At 62.4% G+C, this 22,496-nt stretch overlaps 2 protein-coding genes across 8 annotated transcripts; both read right to left on the bottom strand.

Annotated features, from left to right (window-relative positions):
- Window positions 1-1,580: 1,580 nt before the first annotated feature.
- On the bottom strand, window positions 1,581-9,223 carry CCDC124 (coiled-coil domain containing 124). 6 transcript variants are annotated; one of them, XM_059870312.1, is made up of 5 exons: window positions 8,958-9,223; window positions 7,391-7,561; window positions 4,503-4,689; window positions 3,704-3,818; window positions 1,581-2,073 (listed from the first exon to the last, which is right to left on the bottom strand). In XM_059870312.1, exons 2-5 carry the CDS (start codon window positions 7,547-7,549, stop codon window positions 1,869-1,871), a joined length of 666 nt encoding a protein of 221 aa, XP_059726295.1. In that variant the 5' UTR covers window positions 7,550-7,561; window positions 8,958-9,223; the 3' UTR covers window positions 1,581-1,868. The 6 variants fall into 6 exon arrangements, with proteins under 6 accessions (XP_059726295.1, XP_059726294.1, XP_059726293.1 ...); XM_059870311.1 differs by having other exon boundaries at window positions 7,391-7,692; window positions 8,958-9,222; XM_059870310.1 differs by lacking the exon at window positions 8,958-9,223 and adding an exon at window positions 8,370-8,842.
- Window positions 9,224-9,587: 364 nt separating this feature from the next.
- On the bottom strand, window positions 9,588-22,405 carry SLC5A5 (solute carrier family 5 member 5). 2 transcript variants are annotated; one of them, XM_059870306.1, is made up of 15 exons: window positions 21,802-22,405; window positions 20,961-21,430; window positions 20,201-20,266; window positions 19,871-19,922; window positions 19,709-19,776; window positions 18,986-19,140; window positions 18,334-18,474; window positions 16,438-16,567; window positions 15,694-15,782; window positions 15,493-15,605; window positions 14,947-15,017; window positions 13,050-13,136; window positions 10,768-10,973; window positions 10,114-10,217; window positions 9,588-9,967 (listed from the first exon to the last, which is right to left on the bottom strand). In XM_059870306.1, exons 2-15 carry the CDS (start codon window positions 21,324-21,326, stop codon window positions 9,756-9,758), a joined length of 1,860 nt encoding a protein of 619 aa, XP_059726289.1. In that variant the 5' UTR covers window positions 21,327-21,430; window positions 21,802-22,405; the 3' UTR covers window positions 9,588-9,755. The 2 variants fall into 2 exon arrangements, with proteins under 2 accessions (XP_059726289.1, XP_059726291.1); XM_059870308.1 differs by lacking the exon at window positions 21,802-22,405 and adding an exon at window positions 21,509-21,668.
- Between the last annotated feature and the right edge of the window lie 91 nt (window positions 22,406-22,496).

The following is a 22,496-nucleotide window of genomic DNA, read 5'->3' as shown; positions in this document are numbered from 1 at the left end:
CCAGGCCGATTCCTGGGAAGGAATTTCATTCCCAAAGGATGGGAATGCCTCTTCCGGGTGGATTTGGGGCTCCAGCATTCCAGGAGACAGTGGGAATGTCACCTGGAGTGCCTGTCCCCCCCAGGAGAGGCTTTTCTCACTCCTCCCTGAGGGATTTCCCCCTCTTCCCAACGCTTCTGCCCCAATCCCAAAGGAAATAGGACCAAGGATAGCCCCAATCCCAAAGGAAATGGCACCAGGGATTTCAGGGATGGGCCAATCCCAAAGGAAATGGGAGCAGGGATATCCCAATCCCAATCCCAAAGGAAATGGGAGCAGGGATATCCCAATCCCAGAGGAAATGGGAGCAGGGATTACAGGGATATTCCAGAAAAACCAGGGCAGGGATTTCAGGGATATCCAAATGCCAAAGGAAATGGGAGCAGGGATTTTAGGGACAGCCCCAATCCCAGAGAAACAGGAGCAGGGACTTCAGGGATGTCCCAGGAGCAGAGATTTCAGGGATGTCCCAATCCCAAAGGAAATGGAGCAGGGATTTCAGGGATATCCCAATCCCAAAGAAAGAGGAGCAGGGATTTCAGGGATACCCCAATCCCAAAGAAACAGGAGCAGGGATTTCAGGCATGTCCCAATCCCAGAGGGAACAGGACCAGGGATTTCAGGGATACCCCAATCCCAGAGGAAATGGGAACAGGGATTTCAGGGATACTCCAATCCCAAAGAAACAGGAGCAGGGATTTCAGGGATACCCCAATCCCAAAGAAACAGGAGCAGGGATTTCAGGCATGTCCCAATCCCAGAGGGAACGGGACCAGGGACTCCCCAATCCCAGAGGAAATGGAGCAGGGATTTCAGGGATACTCCAATCCCAAAGAAAGAGGAGCAGGGATTTCAGGGATGTCCCAATCCCAAAGAAACAGGAGCAGGGATTTCAGGGATGTCCCAATCCCAAAGAAACAGGAGCAGGGATTTCAGGCATGTCCCAATCCCAAAGAAAAAGAAGCAAGGATTTCAGGAATTTCAGGGATGTCCCAATCCCAAAGAAACAGGAGCAGGGATTTCAGGGATATCCAAATCCCAAAGAAACAGGAGCAGGGATTTCAGGGATGTCCCAGGAGCAGGGATTTCAGGGATATCCCAATCCCAAAGAAACAGGAGCAGGGATTTCAGGCATGTCCCAATCCCAGAGGAAATGGGAGCAGGGATTTCAGGGATATCCCAATCCCAAAGAAAGAGGAGCAGGGATTTCAGGGATGTCCCAGGAGCAGGGATTTCAGGGATGTCCCAATCCCAAAGAAACAGGAGCAGGGATTTCAGGGATTTCAGAGATATCCCAATCCCAAAGAAACAGGAGCAGGGATTTCAGGGATACCCCAATCCCAAAGAAAGAGGAGCAGGGATTTCAGGGATGTCCCAGGAGCAGGGATTTCAGGGATGTCCCAATCCCAAAGAAACAGGAGCAGGGATTTCAGGGATATCCAAATCCCAAAGAAACAGGAGCAGGGATTTCAGGGATGTCCCAGGAGCAGGGATTTCAGGGATGTCCCAATCCCAAAGAAACAGGAGCAGGGACACTCAGGGCAGATCCAGGATCCGGAATCTCTTCGGGGTCACTCCCCAGGAGCATTTTCCACGCCACAACCCCAGAACTCCAAGCAGGGAACACCCAGGGCAGCCTGGGAGCCTGAGAGCCACTCCTCCTCAGGAACCTCAGCAAGGAGAAGGCGCCATCAGTCCGACCTCGAGCTCACCCCAAATCCAGGGCGAGAGAGAGAGGGAAAAATCCCAAAAACCCCAAAAAACCCCAAAAACCCCCACGGGGAGGCGGGGGAGGGTCCTGGCGAGGACGGCAGTCCGGGAGGCCGGGGCTATTGGTGGCTGTTGTAGGGTTTGTGGCGCTGGTTCAGGGGGTTCTCGGGGGACCTCATCCACTCCTTCTTGAGCAGCTGGCGCAGCTGGCTCAGCCGCATGTTGGGGTTGTCCCGCCGCAGGCGCGGCAGCTGCAGCTCCTCGAAGGCGGCGAAGGCGGCGCGGAGCCGGCGCTCGGGGTGGCGCTCCAGGGGCTGGGACACGCTGGGGACACGAGGGACATGGTCATGGGGGGATTGGGACAGGGCTGGGACACGGGGGAAACGGTCATGGGGGGATTGGGACAGGGCTGGGACACGCTGGGGACACGGGGGACACGGTCATGGGGGGATTGGGACAGGGCTGGGACACGCTGGGGACACGGGGGACATGGTCATGGGGGGATTGGGACAGGGCTGGGACACGGGGGACACGGTCATGGGGGGATTGGGACAGGGCTGGGACACGCTGGGGACACGGGGGACACGGTCATGGGGGGATTGGGACAGGGCTGGGACACACTGGGGACACGGGGGATACGGTCATGGGGGGACAGGGAGGGACATGGTCACAGTCATTGGGGGCTGGGAGACACTGGGGACACGGGGGATATGGTCATGGGGGGATTGGGACAGGGCTGGGACACGCTGGGGACACGGGGGACACGGTCATGGGGGGATTGGGACAGGGCTGGGACACGCTGGGGACACAGGGGACATGGTCACGGGGGGACAGGGAGGGACATGGTCACAGTCATTGGGGGCTGGGACACGCTGGGGACACGGGGGACACGGTCATGGGGGGATTGGGACAGGGCTGGGACACGCTGGGGACACGGGGGACACGGTCATGGGGGGATTGGGACAGGGCTGGGACACGCTGGGGACACGGGGGACATGGTCATGGGGGGATTGGGACAGGGCTGGGACACGCTGGGGACACGGGGGACATGGTCATGGGGGGATTGGGACAGGGCTGGGACACGCTGGGGACACGGGGGACATGGTCATGGGGGGATTGGGACAGGGCTGGGACACGGGGGACATGGTCATGGGGGGATTGGGACAGGGCTGGGACACGCTGGGGACACGGGGGACATGGTCATGGGGGGATTGGGACAGGGCTGGGACACGCTGGGGACACGGGGGACATGGTCACAGGGGGACAGGGAGGGACATGGTCACAGTCATTGGGGGCTGGGACACGCTGGGGACACGGTCATGGGGGATGGGGACAGGGTTGGGACACGGTCACAGGGGGACAGGGAGGGACATGGTCACAGTGACTTGGGGCTGGGATGTTCTGGGGACACGGAGGGACATGGTCAGGGGGGGATGGGGACAGGGCTGGGACATGCTGGGGACACGAGGGACATGGTCAGGGGGGGATGGGGACAGGGCTGGGACATGCTGGGGACACGAGGGACATGGTCGGGGGGGATGGGGACAGGGCTGGGACATGCTGGGGACACGAGGGACATGGTCACAGGGGCCCCAATCCCACAGGATTCCAGGGACACCCCAATCCTCAGCACCCCCCAGATCCCCCAATCCCCCAGGATCTCCCAGATCCCCCAATCCCCAGCACCTCCCAGATCCCCCAATCCCCAGCACCTCCCAGATCCCCCAATCCCACAGGATCTCCCAGATCCCCCAATCCCACAGGATCTCCCAGATCCCCCAATCCCACAGGATCTCCCAGATCCCCCAATCCCACAGGATCTCCCAGATCCCCCAATCCCACAGCACCCCCTCCCCAGCCACATCCCGGATTTCCCGCTGGGATCCCAACCCCCAGGGGGGCTTCCGGGACCATTTTTGGGGGGATTCGGGGGGGATTGGGGGTCGGGGCACACCTGAGGGCGGCGATGGCGTCCTCGATGCTGCGCGCCTCCACAGCGCCCTCCTCAGGCAGCCTCCGGTTCAGGTTCTCCTCCAGCGGCAGCTCCAGGTGCGATTTCTCCTTCTCCCCTGCCGGGAAAACCGGGAATTTCTCCTTCTCCCCTCGGGAAAAACCCATTTTGTCCCTCTGCAAAACTCGGGTTTTCCTTTAAAACCACCCTCACTCCGGAAAATCAGTTTTCCGCTCTAAAAAATTTAATTTTTCCTCTAAAAAACTCAGGTTTTCATCTGGAATTTTTCCCGTCTAAAAAAAAATACTCCGATTTTTCTTCTGGAAAATTCTATTTGTTTTCCTTGGAAGACTCAATTAAAAAAAAAAAAAAATCTGATTTTCCTCTGCAAAAGGAAATGTGGGAATGGGAATGGGAAATGTGGGATTGGGAATGGGAAAGGGAAATGTGGGAATGGGAAATGGAAATGTGGGAATGGGAAATGGAAATGTGGGATTGGGAAATGGGAAATGTGGGAATGGGAAATGGAGGATTGGGAAAAGGGAAATGTGGGAATGGGAAATGGGGGATTAGGAATAGGAAATGTGGGAATGGGAATGACACGGACATGGAAAATCAAGAAGCCCAGGAATATAAATCACGGAATTTTATGGAATTCCACCTGCAGGAAAGAGCTCTGGCATCAAACCCAACACCAAGCCCACCCCCAGGATTTTTTGGGGACAATCCCATGGAAGGGGAACCCCAAGCTGCCCTCAGCCATCCCCAGGAGCAGCCCAGAATCCCCAGGGAATTCCCAAACCTGCATCCGTGTGTTCCCTCTGCTGCTGCTCCTTGCGGACGTTCTCCTCGATCTGGGCCCGGGTGATTTTCCCGGGATTTCCCTGCCTGGGGCTCTTCCCCTTGAGCTTGGAGTCCTCCTCCTCCAGCAGCCGCTGCAGCTCCTTGCGGCGCTCCAGCTGCTCCAGGCGCCGCTTCTCCCGCTCCTCCTGCAGGGAACGGGGAGCCGGGGGATCCATGGATTCGTGGATGGACACAGGGATTGGTCCATGGAGGGATCCATGGTTGGATTCATGGAGGGATCCATGGATTTGTGGATAGATCCATTGATTGATTCATGGAGGGATCCATGGTTGGATTCATGGAGGGATCCATGGATTTGTGGATAGATCCATTGATTGATTCATGGAGGGATCCATGGTTGGATTCATGGAAGGATCCATGGATTGACAGATCCATGGATTGATTCATGGATGGATCTATGGATGGATGGATCCATGGATTCGTGGATGGATCCATGGATTGATTAATGGATGGATCTATGGTTTGATTGATGGAGGGATCCATGGATTGACAGATCCATGGATTGATTTATGGATGGATCTATGGATGGATGGATCCACGGATTCATGGATTGACAGATCCATGGATTGATTTATGGATGGATCTATGGATGGATGGATCCACGGATTCATGGATGGGCCCATGGATTGACTCATGGATGGATCCACGGATTGATTCATGGATGGACCCATGGATTTGTGGATGGACCCAGGGATTGGTCCATGGAGGGATCCACGGATTCGTGGATGGACCCAGGGATTGATCCATGGATGGATCCATGGTTGGATTCATGGAGGGATCCATGGATTCGTGGATGGACCCAGGGATTGGTCCATGGAGGGATCCATGGATTCGTGGATGGACCCAGGGATTGATTCATGGAGGGATCCATGGATTGACAGATCCATGGATTGATTCATGGATGGATCAATGGATGGATGGATCCATGGATTCATGGATGGACCCATGGATTGATTCATGGATGGATCAATGGATTGATTAATGGAGGGATCCATGGATTCGTGGATGGACCCAGGGATTGGTCCATGGAGGGATCCATGGATTCGTGGATGGACCCAGGGATTGATTCATGGATGGATCTATGGATGGATGGATCCATGGATTCATGGATGGATCCATGGATTGATTAATGGAGGGATCCATGGATTCGTGGATGGACCCAGGGATTGATTCATGGAGGGATCCATGGATTGATTCGTGGAGGGATCTATGGATGGATGGATCCATGGATTGATTGATGGAGGGATCCATGGAGGATCATGGTTGGATTCATGGACGGATCCATGGATTGACAGATCCATGGATTGATTAATGGATGGATCCATGGAGGGATCCCTGGAGGGATCCATGGATTCATGGATGGAGCAAGAGATGGACCCATGGATCCATGGAGGGATCCATGGCGGGATCCATGGATTCATGGATGGATCCATTGATTGATTCACGGATGGATCCATGGATTTGTGGAAGGACCCATGGATCCATGGAGGGATCCATGGCGGGATCCATGGATTGATAGATCCATGGATTGATTCATGGATGGATCTATGGAGGGATGGATCCATGGATTGATTCATGGAGGGGTCCATGGAGGGATCATGGCTGGATTCATGGATGGATCCATGGATTGACAGATCCATGGACTGATTCAGGGATGGATCTATGGATGGATCCATGGATTGCTTCATGGAGGGATCCATGCTTGGATCCATGGTTGGATTCATGGATGGATCCATTCATGGATGAGTGTCCTTCCTCTCACTCCCACACTTTTTCCTCCTCTCCCTCATTCCCAGGATTGTTTTCCCTCTCATTCCCAGAGTTCCTCCTCCTCCTCTCATCCTGACTCTCCCTTCTCCCAGGATTTCGGGATCCCCACCTTCCTCAGGACGTGTTTGTCCTCGTCCCTCCAGAGCTCATCCTCCAGCTCCTGCTGCACCTCTGCCATTCCCGGCCTTCCTCCTCATCCTCTCCCTCATTCCCAGAGTTTTCCCTCCTGTTCCTCATTCTCAGAGCTGTTTTTCCTCTCATTCCCAAACTTTTTCCTCCTCTCATTCCCAGGGTTGCTCCTCCTCTCCTCCGTCTCTCCGAGCTCTCCCTCCTCTGCCATTCCCAGCCTTCCTCCTCCCTTTCCCGAACCTTTTCCTCCTCATCCCCAGACTCTCCCCCCTCCCTTCTCCCAGGATTTTGGGATCCCCACCTTCCTCTGCTCCTTCCTCAGGACGTGTTTGTCCTCGTCCCTCCAGAGCTCATCCTCCAGCTCCTGCTGCCGCCGCGCCTCCGCCATTCCCAGCCTTCCTCCTCCTCCTCCTCTCATCCCCAGACCTTTTCCCGCCTCTCCCTCATTCCCAGACTTTTCCCTCCTCTCCTTCTCAGGACTGCTCCTTCATCTCCCAGAACTTTCCCTCCTCTCCCTCACCTGCCTCCTCCCCATCCCCAGAATTATTCCTCTCCCTATTCCCAGACTCTCCCCCCTCCCTTCTCCCAGGATTTCGGGATCCCCACCTTCCTCAGGACGTGTTTGTCCTCGTCCTTCCAGAGCTCATCCTCCAGCTCCTGCTGCACCTCTGCCATTCCCGGCCTTCCTCCTCATCCTCTCCCTCATTCCCAGAGTTTTCCCTCCTGTTCCTCATTCTCAGAGCTGTTTTTCCTCTCATTCCCAAACTTTTTCCTCCTCTCATTCCCAGGGTTGCTCCTCCTCTCCTCTGTCTCTCCGAGCTCTCCCTCCTCTGCCATTCCCAGCCTTCCTCCTCCCTTTCCCGAACCTTTTCCTCCTCATCCCCAGACTCTCCGCCCTCCCTTCTCCCAGGATTTCGGGATCCCCACCTTCCTCTGCTCCTTCCTCAGGACATGTTTGTCCTCGTCCTTCCAGAGCTCATCCTCCAGCTCCTGCTGCCGCCGCGCCTCCGCCGCCGCCTTGGCCTCGGCCCTGCGGGCGCGCGCCGCCGCCGACTTGCTGTTCTCCCCCTGGAATTTCTTGGGCATCCCTCAAACCCTCTGGGAAACCGGGAGAAATTGGGGTTCTTCCAGGATCTGGAGTCGGTTTTTTGGGGTTTTTTTTTTTTGTTTTATGGGGATTGAGGTTTGAGGTCAGGCGGGCAGAGTTGGGAGTTTGCGCCCTCGGAAATCTGCGGGGACGGGGATTAAAAGTTCCCAAGGTTTCCTTGCCCAGATTCCCTCAGGAATTCTCCAGCACCTTCCCAAGAATCCTCCAGCCTCTTCCCAAAAATTCTCCATTCTCTTCCCAGAAATCCTCCATTCCCTTCCCAGGAATTCTCCATTCCCTTCCCAAAATTCCCCATTCCCTTCCCAAAAATTCCCCATTCCCTTCCAGGAAATTCCCCATTCCCTTCCAGGAAATTCCCCATTCCCTTCCCAAAAATTCCCCATTCCCTTCCAGGAAATTCCCCATTCCCTTCCCAAAAATTCTCCATTCCCTTCCCAGGAATCCTCCAGCCCCTTCCCAGTAATCCTCCACCCCCTTCCCAGTTTCCCTTAGGAATTCTCCAGCCCCTTCCCAAAAATCCTCCAGCCCCTTCCCAGGAATTTTCCAGCCCCTTCCCAAAAATTCTCCATTCCCTTCCCAGATTTTGTGGATTTGGAGGAGGGAAAAGCCCCCCGAACTGAGGAAAAGCCTGGGATCATCTCCCCTGATTCATCCCAACCTCACACCAGGATAAACCTGGGATGAATTTCCCAGATTTCCTCCAGATCCTGGCGGATCCCAGATCTGCTCCCAACCTATGGAAAAAGCATCTGAAGTCCAAAAAAAACCCCGAGCCAGGAAAAACCGGGATTGAGGCACCTCTATCCCGATCCAGGGGATCCAGAGGGAGGGGAGAAACTCCTTGAATTTGGATTTATCAGCCCAAAAAAGGGGTTGGGATTGTTATCCACGCTGGGAAAAGCCAAATCCAAGGAAAACAGGAGCTCTCGAATCAACCAGACACGGGGGAAATCACAGCTTTGGGAGGTCTGGGGAGGAACCTTTGATTTTAATGGCAGATAATGATGAATTAAAATAAATTGAAAATAAACCACTGCTCCATTCCCGAGGTTTGGGAATGGACTCAAGGCCTGGGATGGACTCAATCCTTTCTCCTACCTGGAACATCCTCGGATCCATCCTAAAATCCTTTTTCCTGCATTTTCACCTTGCCTAAATTCCCTTCTCCCGCCCTCCGAGCCTGCCCAGGAGCGGCACCGGGGCAGGGCCTCACCGGAGGGGCGGCAAAAAGGGACCCCCGGGCCTGGCCCGCCGCTCCAGGCCTCCCCTCCCCGCCACCCCCCGGCCTCCCCCGCTGCCCCCAGGGCCGTCCCTTCCCCTCGCTCCCGGCCCGGGCCCGTCCCGCTCCCTCAGCCCCACCGGGCCCCGGACCGGCCCCGCTCCTACCGGGCCCCGCCGCCCCGGCCGTCGCGCGCTTTGTGCGTCATCACCGCGCGCCGTCACCACCACCCCCCATGGTAAGGGCGGGCAGGGCGCGCCGCCGCCATGTTTGTTAAGGGCAAGGCCGGGCATAGCAGCGCTGCTTCATTGCGGGAGCGGCGGCGGAGGGAGCGGAGGCAGCGGCGAGAGCGGCGGGGTGGGCGGAGAGCCGCGATCAGGGCGGCGCGGTGGAAAAAATCCGCGGGGAACTCGCGCAACTCCCGCCGGCGGCGGAGGCTGTGCCCGGTTCAAAGATGGCGGCGCGCCGAGCTGCTTCTAAGGGGGTGGGCGGGGCTTAAAAGGGCGGTGTCGCTGTCAGACGGGTGGGCGGGGCTTAAAGGGGAGGGGCCCTTTGTCACCTGCAGGAGTCGGCATTGTCACCTGAGTGGGCGGGGCTTAGAGGGGAGGGGCTCTTTGTCACCTACATGAGTCCACATTGCCACCTTGGCAGCGGGGTATGGCAAATGTCACCTAGGTGGGCGGAGCTTGGTAGGGTGTGACCATTCCCTGTCCCTCCCTGTGTCCCCCCCTGTCCCTCCCTGTCCCTCCCTGTCCCACCCTGTGTCCCCTCCCTGTCCCGCCAAGGACAGGCTCTGACCAGGATCAGCAGCTCCTTTATTGGGGCCACCACCGTGTCCCCACCCTGCTGTTCCCATGTCCCCCACCCTGCTATCCCTGTGTCCCCACCCCGTTGTCCCCATGTCCCCCACCCTGCTGTCCCTATGTCCCCACCCTGCTGTCCCCATGTCCCCACCCCGCTGTCCCCTACACGTCGCTCTCGGTGACAGTGCCACCCTTGGGGGGGTCACACGGGGCTGTCCCCTCCCCTCCCCTCTCCAGCAGCGGCCGGGTCACCGTGGCCTTGTCCAGGGGCTCGTCCCCGGGGCCGCTGTCACCCTTGGGGACCGCCGAGGGCGCGGCCCTGACGATGTCCCACCACAGCACACCCTGGGGACAGCGGCTCTGCCGGGCTGGCCCTGCCGGGAGGGGACACCGTGACAGGGACGGGTGACAGGGACAGAGTGACAGGAATGAGGTCAGAGAGGAGGGGGACAGGGACAGGGTGATGGGGGGGTGACACAGAGGGTGACACAGGGGGTGACAGGGCCATCCCCCCGCTCACCTGGCAGCAGGCTGAGCAGGGCCCCTGTCCCCACGGTCCCCAGTGTCCCCAAGGCGCCGTAGTACAGGTAGGACAGGGAGTAGAAGTCACCCAGGATGGCCGGGCTGTGACAGGGGACAGCGGGGTGTCACCGCCCTCAGGGACACCCGGTGACGTCACAGGGAACGGGGACAGCGTGTGATGTCACAGGGCACAGGGACAGCGGGGTGTCACCGCCCACAGGGACACCCGGTGACATCACTGCCTACAGGGAGACCTGGTGACGTCACAGGGCATGGGGACAGGGGTGTGACATCACAGCCAGCAGGGACAGGGATGTGACGTCACAGGGAATGAGGACAGGGCTGTGACGTCACAACAAACAGGGATGGGCTGTGACATCATAAGGGACAGGGACATTGTTGTGATGTCACAACAGGCAGGGGCAGTGACGTGGCATCAGAGCCAGCAGGGACAGGGGTGTGACGTCACAGCCAGCAGGGACAGGGGTGTGACGTCACAGGGAACGGGGACAGGGGTGTGACGTCACAGGGAATGGGGACAGGGGTGTGACATCACAGCCAGCAGGGACAGGGGTGTCCCACCCCAGGGGACAGGGACGTGCCACCCCCGGCGACAGGAGCACACCCTGTCCCTGTCCCCAGCCCCGCTCACCGCAGCGGCTCCGGGGGTGGCGCGGGCAGGGCGGGGCCGCTGGTGGCGCTGGTGGCGTTGGTGGCGCTGGTGGCGTTGCGGGGCTGGCACAGCGTCCCCCAGGTGGGCAGCACCCCCATGGTGGCTGCGCTGGGCGGGTACAGGGTGGCACCCACTGCCACCCACAGCGACAGCGCCAGGCCCACGGCCAGGCCCCCCAGCACCGCCTGCGACAGCGACAGGGACAGAGGGGACAGGGATGGGGACAGAGGGGACAGGGATGGGGACAGGGATGGGACAGGGACAGGGACAGGGACAGGGATAGGGATGGGGAGAGGGGACAGGACAGGGACAGGGACAGGGATGGGGACAGGGACAGGAATGGGGACAGGGACAGGGGATAGGACAGGGACGGGAACAGGGACAGGGACAGAGGAGACAGGGACAGGGACAGGGACAGGGGGATCAGCAGGGCCCGGGGGGGCTGCAGAGGTACCCCCAAAATCACAAATATCCCCATGGCTGTGCGGAATGGCAGAACCCCCAAAATCCCCCAAACCCCCAAACTCCCAAATCCAAACCCCAAACCCCAATCCCTGACCCCAAACCCCAATCCCTGACCCCAAATCCCAAATCCAAACCCCAAACCCCAACCCTCAAACCCCAAACCCCAAACCCCAATCCCGACCCCTGACCCCAAACCCCAACCCCTCACCCCAATCCCGACCCCAAACCCTGACCCCAAACCCCAAACATCCCAAACCTAAACCCCAAACCCCAATCCCTGACCCCAAACCCCAAACCCCCAAATCCCAATCCCCAAACCCCAAACCCCAACCCTCAAACCCCAAACCCCCCAAACCCTGACCCCAAATCCCAAACCCCAATTCCCCAAACCCCAAACCCCAACCCCCAAACCCCCCATACCCCAAATCCCAAACCCCAAACCCCAATTCCCCAAACCCCAAACCCCCAAATCCCAATCCCCAAATCCCAATTCCCAAACCCCAAACCCCAAACCCCAAACCCCAAACCCCAAACCCCCAAATCCCAACCCCCAAACCCCAAACCCCAAACCCCCCAAACCCCCAAATCCCAACCCCCAAACCCCAATTCCCCAAATCCCAAACCCCAAACCCCAACCCTCAAACCCCAAACCCCCCAAACTCTGACCCCAAACCCCAATTCCCCAAACCCCAAATCCCAAACCCCAATTCCCCAAACCCCAAACCCCAATTCCCCAAACCCCATACCCCAAACCCCAACCCCCAAACCCCCCATACCCCAAATCCCAAACCCCAAACCCCAATTCCCCAAACCCCAAACCCCCAAATCGCAATCCCCAAATCCCAATTCCCAAACCCCAATTCCCCAAACCCCAATTCCCCAATTCCCCAAACCCCAAACCCCAATTCCCCAAACCCCATACCCCAAACCCCAATTCCCCAAATCCCAAACCCCAAATCCCAAACCCCAATTCCCCAAACCCCAAACCCCAAACCCCCAAACCCCAATTCCCCAATCCCCAAATCCCAATTCCCAATCCCCAATTCCCCAAACCCCAATTCCCCAATTCCCCAAACCCCAATCCCCAAACCCCAAACCCCAAACCCCAATTCCCCAATTCCCCAAACCCCAATCCCCAAACCCCAAACCCCAATCCCCAAACCCCAAACCCCAAACCCCAATTCCCCAAACCCCATACCCCAAACCCCAACCCCCAAACCCCCCATACCCCAAACCCCAAACCCCAATTCCCCAAATCCCAAACCCCAAACCCCAATTCCCCAAATCCCAAACCCCAAACCCCAAACCACAATTCCCCAATTCCCCAAACCCCAATTCCCCAAATCCCAAACCCCAAACCCCAATTCCCCAAACCCCAATTCCCCAAACCCCAATTCCCCAAACCCCAAACCCCAATTCCCCAAACCCCAAACCCCAATTCCCCAAATCCCAAACCCCAATTCCCCAAACCCCAAACCCCAATTCCCCAATTCCCCAAACCCCCAAACCCCAATTCCCCAAATCCCAAACCCCAATTCCCCAATTCCCCAAACCCCCAAACCCCAATTCCCCAAATCCCAAACCCCAATTCCCCAATTCCCCAAACCCCAACCCCAATTCCCCAAACCCCAAACCCCGAAACCCCAATCCCCAAACCCCCAAACCCCAATTCCCCAAACCCCAAATCCCAAACCCCAATTCCCCAATCCCCAATTCCCCAAACCCCAAACCCCAAACCCCCAAACCCCAATTCCCCAAACCCCAAACCCCGGCCCCATTCCCGAGCCCGCACTCACGGCGCTGCCGCAGCGGGGCAGGAACATCCCCAGCACGAAGGCGCCCAGCAGGGGCCCGCTGATCACCCCCATCACCGTGAAGGAGCCCTGGCGGTTTGGGGGTTTTTGGGGTTTTTTTAGGGTCTGCGAGAGCCCCAGGAGGGGGCTGGCACTGCCCCAACCCCCCCTCCTCGAGGGCTCTCCGGGTGCCACCCGCGCGTGGCCGTGTCCCCACGGTGTCCCTGCAATGTCCCCGCTCGGATGGGCACAGACAGGGGAGGGGTTTGGGGGGGTTCGAGGGAGGTTTTGGGGTTTTTTGGGGATTTTTTGGGGGGTCTGTGAGAGCTCCAGGGGGGTTGGCACTGCCCCAATCCCTTCACCCTCGAGGGCTCTCCAGGTGCCACCCGTGCGTGGCCGTGTCCCTGTGGTGTCCCTGTGGTGTCCTCGCTCGGATGGGCACAGACAGGGGAGGGGTTTGGGGGGGGTTTTGGGGGAGGTTTTGGGGTTTTTTTGGGGATTTTTTTGGGAGTCTGGGAGAGCTCCAGGGGGGTTGGCACTGCCCCAATCCCTTCACCCTCGAGGGCTCTCCGGGTGGCACCCGCGCGTGGCCGTGTCCCCGTGGTGTCCTCGCTCGGATGGGCACAGACAGGGGAGGGGTTTGGGGGGGTTCGAGGGAGGTTTTGGGGTTTTTTGGGGATTTTTTGGGGGGTCTGCGAGAGCTCCAGGGGGGTTGGCACTGCCGCAATCCCTTCACCCTCGAGGGCTCTCCAGGTGCCACCCGCGCGTGGCCGTGTCCCCGTGGTGTCCTCGCTCGGATGGGCACAGACAGGGGAGGGGTTTGGGGGGGGGTTTTGGGGGAGGTTTTGGGGTTTTTTTGGGGATTTTTTTGGGAGTCTGGGAGAGCTCCAGGAGGGGCTGGCACTGCCCCAACCCCCCCTCCTCGAGGGCTCTCCGGGTGGCACCAGAACATGTCCCCGCAATGTCCCCACGGTGTCCCCGCTCGGATGGGCACAGACAGGGAAGGGGTTTGGGGGAGGTTTGGGGAGGTTTTGGGGTTTTTTTGGGATTTTTTTGGGAGTCTGGGAGAGTTCCAGGGGGGCCTGACACTGTCCCAACCCCTTCACCCTCAAGGGCTCTCCAGGTGCCACCGGAGCGTGGCCGTGTCCCCGTGGTGTCACTGCAGTGTCCCGGCTCGGATGGGCACAGAGATCATGGGAGGTTTTGGGGTGGGTTCGGGGGATTTTTTGGGTTTTTTGGGTCTGCAAGAGCTCCAGGGGGGCCTGGCACTGTCCCAACCCCTTCACCCTCAAGGGTTCTGCAGGTGCCACCGGAGCGTGGCGGTGTCCCCGCGGTGTCCCCACGGTGTCCCCACGGTGTCCCCGCTCGGATGGGCACAGACAGGGGAGGGGTTTGGGGGGAGGTTCGGGGGAGGTTTTGGGGTTGTTTTGGGGGGGATTTGGGGTTTTTTTGGGGGGTCTGCGAGAGCTCCAGGGGAGGATGACACTTCTCCAACCCCCCCTCCTCGAGGGCTCTCCAGGTGCCACCTGAGCGTGGCCGTGTCCCCACGGTGTCCCCACAGTGTCCCCACGGTGTCCCCGCTTGGATGGGCGCAGACAGGGGAGGGGTTTGGGGAGGGAAGGAGGTCGGGGGGTTTTGGTGAAGTTTTGGGGGTTTTTGGGGTTTTTTGGGATCTGTGAGAGCTCCAGGGGGGTTGGCACTGCTCCAACCCCTTCACCCTCGAGGGCTCTCCGGGTGCCACCCGCGCGTGGCCGTGTCCCCGCGGTGTCACTGCGGTGTCCCCGCTCGGATGGGCACTGACAGCGCGGGGGGGGTTGGGGGGTTTTGGGGGGGTTTTTTGGGGTTTTTTGGGATGGTAGAAGCCGAGGGAGGGGATTTGGGGTCTTGGGGGGGCTCTCACCTGCAGGACACCCCCCCCCAACAGCGAGGACAGAGCGGCCACAGTGATGCAGGAGGTGCCGAAGGTGAGAGCTGTGGGAAGATGGGATGGGATTGGGATGGGATTGGGATGGGATGGGATGGGATGGGATGGGATGGGATGGGATGGGATGGGATGGGATGGGATGGGATGGGATGGGATGGAATGGCATTTTTGGGATGAATGGAATTGGGTTGAGATTTATGGGATTGGGTTGGGATTTATGGGATGGGATGGGATTGATGGGATGGGATTGAGATGGGATCCATAGGGTGGAATGGGACAGCACAGCCTGGCACACCCCAGGAGGGGGTGACCCATCCCCGCAGGGTGTCCCATCCCTGTCCCCAGGCACGGTGTCCCCACAGGGTGTCCCATCCCGGCAGGGTGTCCCATCCCTGTCCCTGCAGGGTGTCCCATCCCTGTCCCCAGGCGCGGTGTCCCTGCAGAGTGTCCCATCCCGGCAGGGTGTCCCATCCCTGTCCCCGCAGGGTGTCCCATCCCTGTCCCCAGGCCGGTGGCACTCACAGAGCCCCTTGGAGATCAGCGTCAGCGCCCTGGGGGACAGCGCCGGCAGCCGCGGCCGCACCAGGTCCTCCACGGTGACAGCGGCCATGGCGTTGATGGACGTGGAGGCCGTGCTGGGCACGAGGTGGCCCCGTCAGCCCCGCGGGGACACCGGGGTGGTGGCACCCCCTCCCGTGTCCCCAGGCTGGGACCCCTCCTCACCTGAGCGTGCCGCTGTAGGCGCAGGCCAGGAACAGCCCCGGCACCCCCGGGGTGCTGCCGAAGATGTCCAGGACCAGGTAGGGCATGTACTGGGGGGACAGGGGTGAGGGTGGGGCCAGGGGGACCCCAAAATCCCCTGGGAGCCCCCCAAATCCCACCCCACTGCCTCAGGGGGTGATGGACACCTGGGGGACCCCAAAAACCCTGTGGGAGCCCCCCAAATCCCACCCCAATGCCTCAGGGAGTGATGGATACCTGGGGGACCCCAAAAATCCCGTGGGAGCCCCCCAGAATCCCACCCCACATCATCAGGGGGTGTTGGAGGGGGAAGGATCCCGGGGAGACCCCAAAATCTCCTGGGAGCCCCCCAAACTCCCATCCCAATGCCTCAGGAGTGCTGGAAAGGATCTGGAGCCCTGGGGGACCCCAAAAACCCCTGGGAGCTCCCCAAATCCCACCCCACTGCCTCAGGGAGTGATGGACACCTGGGGGACCCCAAAAACCCCTGGGAACCCCCCAGAATCCCACCCCAATGGCTCAGGGGGTGCTGGAGAGATGAGGATTCTGCAGGACCCCAAAATCCCTTCTGACCCCACTGCCTTGGGGGGTCCTGAAAGGGGCAGGACCCCGGGGGACCCCAAAACCCCCTCTGACCCCACTGCTTGAGGGGTCCTGGAAGGGACACGATCCTGTGGGACCCCAAAACCCCCTGTGATCCCATGGGGGGTCCCGGGGGGTCTGTACCTGGTCGGGGGCGGCGATGGCCCCGGCCAGCAGGGGGTCACAGTGGCCGTAGAGCGCGAACATGACGAGCCCGCAGGCCACGGCGCTGGCCACGATGCAGAAGAGGCCGGCCTGATTGACCAGCAGCGCCCTGCGGGGACACGGGGGACATCGGGGACATCGGGGGCCATGAGGGGTATCGGGGGCACGGGGGGCATCGGGAGCATGGGGGGCATGGGGGGCATCGGGGGCACGGGGGGCACGGGGGGCATCGGGAGCATGGGGGGCATCAGGGACACGGGGGACACGGGGGGGCATCGGGGGCACGGGGGGCATGGGGGACATGGGGGGCACAGGGGACACATGGAACACGGGGGGGGCACGGGGTACAAGGGACACGGGGGGCATCAGAAACACAGGGGACATGGGGGGCACGGGGGACATAGGGGGCACGGGGGACACGGAGGACACAGGGGACATGGGGGGCATCGGGGGCACGGGGGGCAAGGGGGACATCGGGAGCATGGGGGTATGGGGGACATGGGGGGCACAGGGGGTACAGGGGACACATGGAACACGGGGGGCACGGGGTACAAGGGACACGGGGGGCATCGGGGACATCGGGGACATCGGGGACAAGGGGGGACATCGGGGACATGGGGGGCATCGGGGGCACGGGGGGCACGGGGGACATAGGGGGCACGAGGGGCACGGGGGTACAGGGGGGGCACGGGGGACATAGAGGGCACGGGGGACACAGGGGACATGGGGGGCATCGGGGACATGGGGGACACGGGGGGTACAGGGTACACATGGAACACGGGGGGCACGGGGTACAAGGGACACGGGGGGCATCGGGGACATCGGGGACATCGGGGGCAAGGGGGACATCGGGGACATGGGGGGCATCGGGGGCACGGGGGACACGGGGGAAATCGGGGGGCACGGGGGACACGGGGGGCACGGGGGGCATGGAGGGCATGGAGGGCATCAGGGACACAGGGGACACGGGGGGCACGGGGGACGTAGGGGGCACGGGGGACACAGGGGACATGGGGGGCATCAGGGACACGGGGGACATCGGGGGCATGGAGGGCAAGGGGGGCACAGGGGACACATGGAACACGGGGGACACGGGGTGCAAGGGACACGGGGGGCACAGGGGACACGGGGGACACGGGGGTCAGGGTCCTGCCAGGGCAACTGGAGAGGTGCCAGGTCCTGGCAGGGCGGGAGGGGCTGCACAGGGGGTTGGGGTCACACAGGGGGGCTCAGAAAGCGCGGGAGGGTCGGGTCCTGGCAGGGGTGCAAGGGGAATTTGGGGTCCATGAAGGGATGTGAGGTCCTGGCAGGTGAATTTAAGGTCCATGAAGGGATGTGAGGTCCTGGCAGGGGTTTCAGGGGAATTTAAGGTCCATGAAAGGGTGCCAGGTCCTGGCAGGGGCTGTGCCAGGTCCTTGCAGAGCGCAAAACCCACCCAGAACATCCCCTCCCCTCTGCAGCCCCCAGCGCGGGGTCCGGAGAGTTCCCGGGATACCGGGGGGGTCCGGAGAGTTCCCGGGGTCCCGAGGGGGTCCGGAGAGTCCCCGGGGGGGTCCGGAGAGTTCCCGGGGATGCCGGGGGGGTCTGGAGAGTTCCCGGGGGGGTCCAGAGAGTTCCCGGGGTACCGAGGGGGTGCGGAGAGTTCCCGGGGATCCCGAGGAGGTCCGGAGAGTTCCCGGGGATGCCGGGGGGGCCCGGAGAGTTCCCGGGGATGCCGGGGGGGCCCGGAGAGTTCCCGGGGATGCCGAGGGGGTCCGGAGAGTTCCCGGGGATCCCGAGGGGGTCCGGAGAGTTCCCGGGGGGTTGCGGAGAGTTCCCGGGGATGCCGGGGGGGCCCGGAGAGTTCCCGGGGATGCGGGAGGGGTCCGGACTCACATCTTGGCCTCCCTCTCGCTCCTGCAGGCCACGTAGCGCTGCACCTGCGCCTGGTTGACGCCGTACATGGAGAGCCAGAGCAGCGTCCCGCCCAGCACGAAGGTCCACACGGTGTAGCGGCTCCGCGGGTCCGGGCTGAAACTGGGCACGGCCCGCCCCGGTCAGGGGGGGCACGGCATGGCACAGAGCCCGGGGAGGGCGGGCAGGGGCTGGGGGGGACCCCAGAGATCACGGGGAAGGGGTGAGGGGGGGGTGACCCCAGAATTTAGGGCAGGGGGGAGAGGGGGGTGGGAGTGACCCCAGAACCCAGGGGATGGGTGAGAGGGGCTGGGGGTGACCCCAGAACCCAGGGGATGGGTGAGAAGGGCTGGGGGTGACCCCAGAACTCGGGGAGGGGGAAGAGGGGAGGTGGGAGTGACCCCAGAACCCAGGGGATGGGTGAGAAGGGCTGGGGGTGACCCCAGAACTCGGGGAGGGGGAGGAGGGGCTGGAGGTGACCCCAGAGATCACGGGGAGGGGGGCGAGGGGAGGTGGGAGTGACCCCAGAACTCAGGGCAGGGAGTGACCCCTCAACAGAAGTGAGGGTCTGGGAGTGACCCCACAGACCCCAGGGCAGGGGAAGGGGGGTCCCGCGGGGTTCGGGGGTACCCACTCGGCGAAGTTGAGCCTGGAGCCGTTGCTGGCGATGCTCAGCACCTCGGCGGGACCCCCGACCAGCAGCGCCCCCCGGATGGCGATGGCGACAAAACCCGCGAGCATCACAAACACCTGGAACACGTCGGTCCAGATGACAGCCTTCATCCCGCCCTGCGGCACAGCGAGCGGGGCTGAGCGCCCGCACAGCCAGGGACAGCCAGGGACATCCCCGGGGACAGCCAGGGACAGCCAGGGACATCCCCTGGGACAGCCAGGGACAGCCAGGGACAGCCAGTGACACCTCGGGACATCCCCTGGGACAGCCAGGGACAGCCAGGGACACCTCGGGGAATCCCCTGGGACAGCCAGGGACAGCCAGGGACATCCCCTGGGACAGCCAGGGACAGCCAGGGACAGCCAGGGACACCTCGGGACAGCCAGGGACATCCCCCGGGACAGCCAGGGACAGTCAGGGACAGCCAGGGACACCTCGGGACATCCCCCGGGACAGCCAGGGACAGCCAGGGACATCTCGGGACCCCCCAGGACTCCCTGGGACACCCCCAGGACACCTCGGAACTCCCCAGGGACCCTCCAGGACACCCCGAGAATCCCCCGGGACACCCCCGGGACAGCCTGGGACACCCCCTAGGACACCTCGGGACCCCCCGGGACCCCTCGGGTCACCCGAGACGCCCCAGAGACACTTCGGGACCCCCCAGGACCCCCCCCCACTCACGATGGTGGTGTAGAAGGTGCAGATGACCCCCGTGGACAGCAGCGATGCCCAAATATCCAGCCCGGTGACTGAGGGAGAAGGGACAATACTGAGGGGGGGGCTTTGTCACCTTGGGGGGGGGGACACAGGGACGGGGAGAGCCCCCCCCGAGCCACCGCGCACCTTGGTTTAGGATCAGGGCGGGCGCGTAGATGACGATGCCGGTGTAGAGCATCTGCGGGAAGAGGGGGGCTCAGGGTCCCCAGGGGGGTCTCAGGGTCCCCAGGGGGGTCTCAGGGTCCCCAGGGGGGCTCAGGGTCCCCTCACAGGTGACACCGCGGGGGGAGGCAGCGCGGTTTTCTCTCCAAACAGCGCTCCCGCCGCGCCGCTCTCGCCCCGAGCCAGCCAAAACACCGGCACGGGATCGAGGGCGCTTCCCAGGGCTCAGGGCAGCGCCCGCGCTGTCCCCGCGCTGTCCCCGCGCTGGGGACAAGGCCACCACCGCACACGCACCGTGGCCACCACGTACTGCACGGTCCCGCACAGCCGCACGCTCCGGCTGAAGCGCCGCTCCAGGTACTGCGACAAGGACAAGGACAAGGAGCGCGTCGGGGCCACCCCGGAGTGAGCCCTGAGCAGGGGCTGGGGGGGCTGGAGGGACCCCCAAAACCCGGCAGGGGGAGCGGGGTCCGGCGGGGTTGGGGAGACCCCCGGGCGGGGGAGGGGGGAGAGGGGCTGGGAGAGACCCCCCAGCACTCGGGGTAGGGGGTGAGAAGGGTCCGCACACCCTGGGGGGCTTGGGGGGACACAGAGACCCCCCAGAACCCCAAGACAAGGGGGGAGAGGGGCTGGGAGAGACCCCCCAGAACCCCAAGGCACGGGGGGAGAGGGGCTGGGAGAGACCCCCCAGAACCCCAAGGCACGGGGGGAGAGGGGCTGGGAGAGACCCCCCAGAACCCCAAGGCACGGGGGGAGAGGGGCTGGGGGGGACCCCACAGCACCCGGGGCGGGAGGAGCGGGGTCTGCACCTCCCCGGGGGTTGGGGGGACGCCAAGACCCCCCCCCCAGAACCCCAAGGCAGAGGGGTCCCCCGGGGCTGCGAGGGGACACCCGGGGACACCCCAGGACATCTCAGGACCCCCCGGAGGGGTCTCGCTCCGCCGAGTTGAGCCCGGAGCCGTCGGCAGCGATGCTCGGCACCTCGGCGGGACCCCCCCAGCCGTGTCCCCGCCGTGTCCCCGCCGTGTCCCCGCCGTGTCCCCGCCGTGCCCACCTCGTAGGTGCTGGTGAGCCCCAGGCGGTAGAAGACGGGCAGGAAGAGCTGCGCGGTCAGCGCGCTGTTGATGAGCTGCGCCAGGCACATCCAGAGGAATTTGGCTCCGTAGCGGAACGCCTCGGCCGGCACCCCCAGCACCTGGATGGCCGACATGAAGCTGGCGGACAGCGACAACCCCACGGGCAGCGCCGACATCCTCCGGCCACCCGTGAAAAAATCCTCCGAGGTTTTCTGGCCACCCTTAGCCAGCCCGTGGAAGAGCCCGATGGCCGTGGAGATCAGCAGCATCAGCGCGAAGACTCCGTAATCCCACGGGCTGAAGGTGAGGTCCCGCACGTCCTGGGGTCCCTGCGGAGCTGGCATGGTGGCTTTAGGGTGGGGGGGACCCCAAATGGGGCAGCTGAGGGAGGGTCTCGGCGCGGGGTTAGGCCGGGGCTCGGCGGCAGCGGCGCATCAGAGGGGGGAGACTGGAGGGAGAGAGAATTCCTTGGAATGGGAGCGCCGAGAGGAAAGCGGGAGAGGGGAGGGGGATTTTTGTGCCCCACCCCGTGCCCTCTGTGCCCTTCCCAGGCGGGGGCTGTGCCAAGGGGTGCCAAAGGGCAGAGTCCGAGGAGGAACGGCCAGAATTCGGCGGGGGGATAGCCCCGATCCCTCCCCGGTTCGGCTGCTCCAGGGAAGCGCCGGCACCCGAAGGGACACGGCCGGGAGGGAGCGGGGAGGGAGAGAGGGAGAGACCCCTCCCCAAAGCAGCGCAAACAAGGAGGGGCAGAGCCTCCGGCGGAGCCAAATTTATCTCCAGCCGAGGGGAAAGAACAACAAACCCGAAGGAAACCTTTACCCCAGCAGGAGCAGGTTGTTTGCCGGCCGAGCGGGACGAACCGGCTGGACCGAGCCCGAGGAGCCGAACGGGGGCTGCTCCCCGGGGAGGGGTCCCTGCCGCGTCCCCGGAGGTGTCGAGGGCCCGGCCGTGCCTCGAGCTGCTCCAGCCGGTGGGAGGCACGTTCAGGCGGTCGGGGAGGGAGCCGCGGCGGGGAGGATGGAGCTGTCGGCGGCCGTGGCCATAACCCCTTCCCTCCCGGACGGCCGCGGTGCCGCGGAGCTCCGGGCCCCGGCGCTGAGCCCCGGCGGCGCGGCGGTGGCGGGGCAGGACGGTGGCACCGGGAGTGCGGCTGGCCCCGCTTCCTCATTCCCTGCCACCAACGCCACCTTGTCCCGCTCGGGCACGGACAGGTTTGGGAATTTCCACGCTCCTGTCCCAAACCCCGCGGGTGAGGTTGGGGTTGGGGCAGGGGAATAGCCCTGAGGTGGGGACAGAGCTGGCACTGTGACCTCTGGTGTGTCACCGTCCTCTCCGAGGTGTCACCAAGGGCGAAGAGTCCTCTCCAGGGTGTCATCACGGGGGCACCGCCCCCTCCAAGGTGTGGCCACAGAGGAACTGTCCCCTCCGAGGTGTCACTGCAAGGTCACTGTCCCCTACACAGCGTCACCGCGAGGTCACTGTCCCCTCCAGGCCATCAACATGAAGGCACCGTC

This window comes from Haemorhous mexicanus, chromosome 29 (assembly GCF_027477595.1).
Source record: "Haemorhous mexicanus isolate bHaeMex1 chromosome 29, bHaeMex1.pri, whole genome shotgun sequence".
NCBI classification, from domain to species: Eukaryota; Metazoa; Chordata; class Aves; order Passeriformes; family Fringillidae; genus Haemorhous; species Haemorhous mexicanus.
This window is presented reverse-complemented; position numbering and strand designations above follow the sequence as displayed.

Excerpts from the sequence above, each read along its gene's own strand:
- CCDC124 (XM_059870312.1), bottom strand. The coding sequence starts at position 7,549 with ATGCCCAAGAAATTCCAGGGGGAGAACAGCAAGTCGGCGGCGGCGCGC. Across the intron at positions 4,690-7,390 it reads TGAGGAAGGAGCAGAGGAAG|GAGGAGCGGGAGAAGCGGCG; the intron begins GTGGGGATCCCG and ends CGTTCCCTGCAG. Across the intron at positions 2,074-3,703 it reads GACGCCATCGCCGCCCTCAG|CGTGTCCCAGCCCCTGGAGC; the intron begins GTGTGCCCCGAC and ends TCGTGTCCCCAG.
- SLC5A5 (XM_059870306.1), bottom strand. The coding sequence starts at position 21,326 with ATGCCAGCTCCGCAGGGACCCCAGGACGTGCGGGACCTCACCTTCAGC. Across the intron at positions 15,783-16,437 it reads CCATCGCCGCCCCCGACCAG|TACATGCCCTACCTGGTCCT; the intron begins GTACAGACCCCC and ends CTGTCCCCCCAG. Across the intron at positions 9,968-10,113 it reads CCTGCTCAGCCTGCTGCCAG|GGCCAGCCCGGCAGAGCCGC; the intron begins GTGAGCGGGGGG and ends CCCTCCCGGCAG.